Below are 6,594 nucleotides of genomic sequence, written 5' to 3'. Positions count from 1 at the left end.
CCCCCCCCCCCCCCCCCCCACGGGCAGAGCGTGCAGCAGCAGCAGCTGCTGCTGCTGCTTCTGCTGCTGCTCCAGGGTCTCCTGTGTGATGAAGACCCTTGAAAGAAAAGATTTACAAGGAGCCACAGCTGCTGGTGCCACCAGCACGGTTACTGCTGCCCGGCGCTTGCGCAGCAGCAACAGCGGCTTCGCAGGAGTCTGCTGCTATCGGTGAAGGGAGCATAGGCTCAGAAGCTGTAGCTACCAGTTCAAAAGGAGGTGCTATAAAGTCACAGGAGCAGCCAGCATGGGAGATAAATAAAAGCAGTGATGCGCGGCTGCACGCCTGTAGTTGCTGCTGCGTAGCAACAGCAGCAGCGGCAGCGGTAGCGGCAGCAGCCGACAGCGGAGTTGCGTTTTAAACGAGCTCTAAACGTTGCTCCCGCAGTTAATTGTTTAGTTATTGCTGCTGCTGATGCGACAGAGCGGCGCGAACAGCGAATATGATTTTCTGCATTGTAGCAGCAGCAGCTGCTGCTGCAGCTGCCTCAAGAAAACAGCCTGTCTTGATGAACTTCTCAGGAGCATTTAACTCCACATGTTGAATTTCGAATAAAGGAGAGGCAAATTTCAAACTAATATTCTCTCAACTCGTTAAAAGATATAAATTCTCCCTGACCAGCCTCCCCTCTCGATCTCGTCTCCAGAGGACTCCAAGCATGCCTGGAGAAGTTTCTATTAGAGTCTTCCCTTTCGCGCTCTTCTTGATTGCTGCATATGTAGCAGAGCCCCAGGGGCCTGGCAATGGCACTTCAATTAGCAACGGGGTGCCTTCTCCCCAGCGGGCGCGTTGCCCTCGCCTCTGGAGAAGGGCACGCAGAGTGCTTCCGTAGAAGCACAACTTGAGTTCCAAAAGCGAAGCCACAGCTATAGTAGTGGACGCCGTAGCGTCCTTAGGAGATTAGCAAGGTTTGTAGCATGTGTATGAAAAGGTGTAGTTGCAGCGGCCACCTCATTGTGTAGAGGAGCCACGCTGCGCTGCAGAAGCGGCAACCCAACAAGCAGCAGCAGCAGCCAGGAATAGCGGCACCAGCTACTCTGCGCCTCGCGCTAGCAAGCGGCATTGAACCACTGCAATCTTCAGAAGCACTTTGAAGGCTCCTGACGGCAGAAATAGTCGACATGGAGTACGACCTCGACTGTTGAACTCAGAGTTGCAGCGATATTGTTGCTGTTGCTAGGCGCGATTGATGCAACAGAGGGTCCCATAGAAGAAATGTGTAACTTCTCCTTCCGTATGCTTGTACGGGCAACGGGCATCTGCTGCTCAGACTAGCAAACTGTCCGTAGAACGGGTGACAACCAAATAAAAAAGCTCCGAAGCGGATAAGTGGATGCACACACACTAGCCATAAAAGAAACAGTAGTAAATGTCCATATACCAAGTGGTGCACCTCAAATAAACTCGTCGTATGATACAGTTAAACGCGGAGGTATGCATGTACCGTCTTGCACTCTCGTATTTTCTGCATATTCACTCACCTCCCATTATGGGTGTATTCGTGCAACTACGCAGTACATGCATATAACCATATACTGTATATGTACATTAAGTGTCCCTGTGGATGCAGAGGTAGTTTATGCAAACCGACAGTGGGCAGGCAATTCGCTTTGTCAATACACTGCAGCAGGCTGCCACACCCAGGGCCCCTCGAACACCCTTAACATGAAAACCAGACGACGAGCATAAGGTTAAGAGGGAGACAGAATAAAAGCTGGCTCTAACCTCGCTGTTCATACACCGGAGCGGGAAAGAAGCTGGAAGAAGATGATAAGGAAGCGACAGAGGGGGAGCCCGACGCGACAGAAAAAACTGTCATGCGGCCACTTGCTGCACGCCTTCTCCAAAACAACAAGAGAAAGCAACGGACGCAAACAGGTCAACTCAGCAAACCTCACTTTGCAACTGCCGCAGTCACTGCGGCTCGGCCGCAATACGCTGCTTGTTTGCGGTAAAGCCGAAGCTCCTGCAGGAACTGCAGCAGCTTCGGTGGCTCAAAAGCTTTTTTTTCGTTTCCCACTAATTAATGCAAAGTAGCAGTGTACGCAAAAAATGATGTGTTAGAGGAAGCGTAAATGGCCTTTTTGCTGCGCTGTGGGGAGTTTGTCCACCTCTAAGATGCTGCCATAGGAATCCGTGCAGCTGCAGCAGTAAACACGGACACTGTTGCAAAATAAGTGGCAAGCACGATAGCCAACGCATCTGCAGCCACCAAATCGATATGGTTTTCCGCAGTTGTCGCTGCAAGCGCTATAGAGGGAGCTACACTTCTTCCTGGGACACAACATGGTACATGCCAGTCACTACGAGAGTCTCCGCAGCGTCTTGGTTGTGCTGCTGCTGCTCCTCCTCCTTCAACTGCTCGGATGTGTTCTGCAACCTCTCCTGCTGCGGTTGGGGCAACAGGTGCTGCTGCTGCTTGTCGCATCCATCCTTTCCGGAGCAGAACTCCCGGAGACTGCCTTCATTTCCGGATGCAGACGTACAGATGGCACAGCGAAGATCCTTTTCTGCCAAAGCCTGCAGCAGGAATTCGGGTGTACACATACCAAGCAAACGCCACAATGAGAGTTCACAACTAGAGGTGCCGTTCCTCGCCTCACCAAATCACTCCCTTTTCTCATGAGTAGAGGGAGAGGCAGGTACGAATCGACAATAGATACTCACTGAATGCTGTCGGTCTACAGTTATCCACGGCACGTGGTCGTGTTCAGGTGTCTGTTCAGCCATCATGTGTTGGATTCTTTCTCCCTGAGCACACAAGCACCAATATGCCGACACAGCAAAGTGGCTAGAATCACAAGAAAATATGTATGTGTCGACACCAAGAAAACGAGGGAAGGGATGTTTAAAAGCCTAGACTGCCCACGTTGCAACATAGAACGTTTAACTGAAGTAAGTCAAAAGTGTCGGCTGGATAGGATGCGCCTGGCGTGGCCTTATGTAAATTACCGCTGAAGTGAGACTGCAGGCAAGGATCTCGAACATGAGCATTTTTGCTTGGCTGCTAGGGAGGTTGATTTCACACATGATCCAAGAGTTTTTTCCCCCTGTTGCTGCTGCTGCTGCTGCTGCTGTCACTTCAGCAGAAGACAAAGCTGCGTCGTTCGCTGCCTTTGCTGCTGCCATTGCTGCAGCAGCCGCATCGCGAGCAGCAGGGCCCACTGCCCCGTGTTTTGCTGCTTCTGCTGCAGCTTTCGCTGCTTCAATTGAGCGCCGGGCCTCCCTTATGGCTAGCTGGCTAGCTGCTATTGCCTTTGCCAAGTGCGCTTCCGCCTTAATTAGACTGGCCGCATCTAACTGACTTTTGTTCACACAGTCTACCCAGGGGGCCCACCTGTGCAACACAAACCACAATCCCTATACCCCAACACCAGAAAGTCCCAAGCAGTACCCGTGGCCTCTTCCTTGCTCCTTATGTTATTTGGCTGTGTTTACTCACTGTGCTCCCCTTGGTTTTACTGCTATTTTGCTGCTACTGCTGAAGATGCATTGGGAGACACCTACACGTCAATTCGGGCCTCCCTCAGTATTGCAAGGCCACAGGCCTCCACTCGGTTCAAGTAGCACTCCTCTGGACCGTGCTGAGGCGAAACGACAGGCAGGGTTACAACTGGAGGAAAACAACAGGAAAGTCGAGGGCATGTCTGCGTCCTGCTGTATGCACGGCAGCGGCGTTTCGGCTAGCTGCAGTAGCTGCGGCTCAATCTGTCTGAGCAACAAGAGCGGGAAAACGGGAAAAAGGAGGCACTCACCTGGCACTCATACTCGTAGTGTCCCGTCTCTGTCAGTGTCTCCTTTGTGTTCCCGTAAGGAACAGGGTGTATGGCAACCTTGGCAAGTTGCAACTCCTTCGCATAAGGCGCCACATCCAGCAGTTGCTGGTAAATGAACAGCTGGCTTGCTGGGCAGCGCTGCACGAACAGGATAATAGGAAGACAAAGATATGGAAGCCATGAAGGGTTTGTTTTCTTGGGGCGGTTGGGGGCGCCCGAGACACGTGACCGATGGTGTGCAGTGGGCAGGGGGGTAGTCTGGTCTAGTGGAAGGAGGAAAATGAGATAAGCACGGCATAAATAATACATTTAACAACTTTTAAGCCTTACACTTTCATAATAAACACCGATATTCACAGCAAACGCTGCGTGCGTAACTGCCAATAGACCCACGAAGAACGCCGCGAAGAGCTTCCTCATGGTGGGCTGCGAGACTGGTTAATGCAACAAAAGAGACAATGAGGACTACTTAATACGTTCCTTTTGAGTAATTAAGCCAACTTCTTTCAAGAAGGAATTAAGTAGCCCCAATTTGGGAAGCTTTCCCGGCTGGCAACTCACGAACTATGGCTGAATGCATGCTCTGGGGTGTTCGGGCACCCAGACCCAGGGCTTTCGTTGGTAGTTTCACCTGCATTTAAACTTATTTTTGGCGAAATCTTTTTGTTTTCCCAATTTGTTATGATTTAGTCCTAAAAAAGGACTTTCGGACACTCGCTTTCCCCGATCCACCTGCTGCAGGCGCAGCTTCCAGCTTCCTTGTAGTCACCCGCATCGAACTACAGACGGCATAGTTCAATCTGCCCGCCTGCTTTGCTTCGTTTTTCCATTACTAATTGTTTTTACGTCTCCTTTTTTGTTGTGGGTTCAATGCAGCGGGGACCTCTGGGAGTCGTCGCCTCCACCATGAGATGGTGGCCCGCTCGCCTCTGCATTTCCGCTTCCCTTGCGTTGCTCTTTTGGAGTATATGCGCGCATTCGGCGGCGGCAGCTACAAATGGCTCCCCCTTACTTGGTTCGGAGAGCCCATATGGCTCTTTGGGTGCTCCTACGGAGACCAGCGTCAATCAGCTGGCCGACGGGACCCTCAGTTACCGCACAGATATGCTTGATGACGAGTTCATCCCTCTCGCCCATGCCACCCCTCATGCAATTCACGCCCAAACACCTTCTATGCAACAGCAGCAGCAGCAACCTTTGCATGTGGAGCGGCACGTGATCGTGTTGGGGGAGGAGCGGCCTCGGGTTCCTGTATTGAGGGGTCGGGGTTTCTTTATATTGGGTCTGTTGATGTTGGCAATGTGTCTGTCAGCAATCCACAGCAACCCCGATGCCAAGTCATCCAGCTTCCTTCAAGGCGTCTCTTCAAGCGCACGAAATGTAGCACAATTCAAAGACCTCGCTCGCAGCCTATTTGTGCTGCTCACTGCAGCAGCATCTCCGCTGCTGATTGGCTGGGGCATCAAACGCCTCGTTAAGACCCTCCCTGCATACCTCAAATGGGCAAAAGAAAACGACGAATTTGGCATTGGCCAGCTCGTCATCGTACTCCTGTACACCTGGATGTTCTTCTTCGACCCCGCAGGGAATTAAGTAATAACTAAATCAAAATAAGCCAAGCATCTCGTCGCTCATTGCGATTTATCTCCTGGTTGCAGTGTACTGGCTTGCTCTTGGAGGCCTCCTTAAGCCACCCAGAGATGTACAATGGAATACAGCGGATGCAAGGATCTTCCCACATATACATATGCATGTACATAAGATGCTCAAATGTATTGTGAGCATGTAATTATTGTAGATATTTACATGTTGTAGGTATCTGTATATGAAATTACAGTGTATCCGCTTATGGAGGAAACTGCATGGCTTAGTGGGGTAACATTCACATCAGCTACCAGTTTTTCGCGCGAGTGCATTCGCCGTTACGTCGGCGCGAGCATTCCGCTGCACAGCCTCGGATTATTGTGTGTGCATGTGATTCGAAGTGTAAGTATACATATGCTTAAGGGAGTTTATGCAAGCATATTGTGTATATGTGCGCCTTAGCGTGAGCACTTTGCTGCATACCCTTGGATATATTGTGTATTTACATTCGATTCGGAGTGTATACATATGCATGCATTCGGGTATCTATGCATGTATGTGCATGCATCTACACCTACACATGAAAGCACTATGTATGCGTGAACGTACATGCGTGCTTATGTGATGCATGCATATGAATGACTGCCAAACACATGCTTACGTCTTCATGCACGGGGCTGCAGATTGAGCGCAGTGATAAAGCTCTCTTTAATTCCAAGGCGCCTGCGTAGACGCTATGTCTCCTGTTTGGCTGAGGGAGGAAAGTAGAGGAAGGGCCCCGGCACTACAGCAGCTGAGGGCACAAGAGCACGAGCGGTTGCCTGAAGGGCTTGCTGCTGCAGGCAAGGCCAATACGGGTGTCCCTTTCTCCTTTCCTCCCCATGGGCCCCCGGTGTAGGTTGGTGGCGAGGCTGGGGGCCTTGGCACGCTGCTTCCGGGGGACATGAGGCAGAGGCGGTGTTCAGCAGGAAGAAAGCCGTGCTGCTGCTGCCACTGCAACCAAACTAAGGCGTTTACTGCATATATATACCGAACTATGCGCCGTCGTCTTTTGAGCTGCTTGCGCTGCTGCTGTTTTGTCGGGGAATGTAGGTATTGGATAGTGGGGTTAGGGCTGTGAAGTTGGGAACTGCACGGCTGCGTTACTATCGAGTATCTTCTGACCGCTGCTCCAGCCACTAGAGGTCTGCGGGG

At 51.3% G+C, this 6,594-nt stretch overlaps 2 protein-coding genes across 2 annotated transcripts; one reads left to right on the top strand and one right to left on the bottom strand.

Annotated features, from left to right (window-relative positions):
• Positions 1-2,302: 2,302 nt before the first annotated feature.
• On the bottom strand, positions 2,303-4,236 carry EMWEY_00042810 (interferon gamma-inducible protein 30, putative; the record flags this gene model as incomplete). Its single annotated transcript, XM_013478929.1, has 6 exons — positions 2,303-2,560; positions 2,708-2,791; positions 2,993-3,377; positions 3,548-3,624; positions 3,796-3,954; positions 4,147-4,236. The coding sequence occupies 6 exons, from the start codon at positions 4,234-4,236 to the stop codon at positions 2,303-2,305; spliced, it is 1,053 nt and encodes a 350-aa protein (XP_013334383.1).
• Positions 4,237-4,722: 486 nt separating this feature from the next.
• On the top strand, positions 4,723-5,409 carry EMWEY_00042800 (hypothetical protein, conserved; the record flags this gene model as incomplete). The annotated part of the gene is made up of 1 exon (XM_013478928.1): positions 4,723-5,409. The coding sequence occupies one exon, from the start codon at positions 4,723-4,725 to the stop codon at positions 5,407-5,409; it is 687 nt and encodes a 228-aa protein (XP_013334382.1).
• Positions 5,410-6,594: the final 1,185 nt, after the last annotated feature.

The sequence above is a fragment of the Eimeria maxima genome, genomic scaffold, assembly GCF_000499605.1.
Source record: "Eimeria maxima Weybridge genomic scaffold, Emw_scaff773, whole genome shotgun sequence".
Classification (NCBI taxonomy): domain Eukaryota; phylum Apicomplexa; class Conoidasida; order Eucoccidiorida; family Eimeriidae; genus Eimeria; species Eimeria maxima.
The sequence above is the reverse complement of the archived record's forward strand: the minus strand, read 5'-3'. Positions and strand labels throughout refer to the sequence as shown.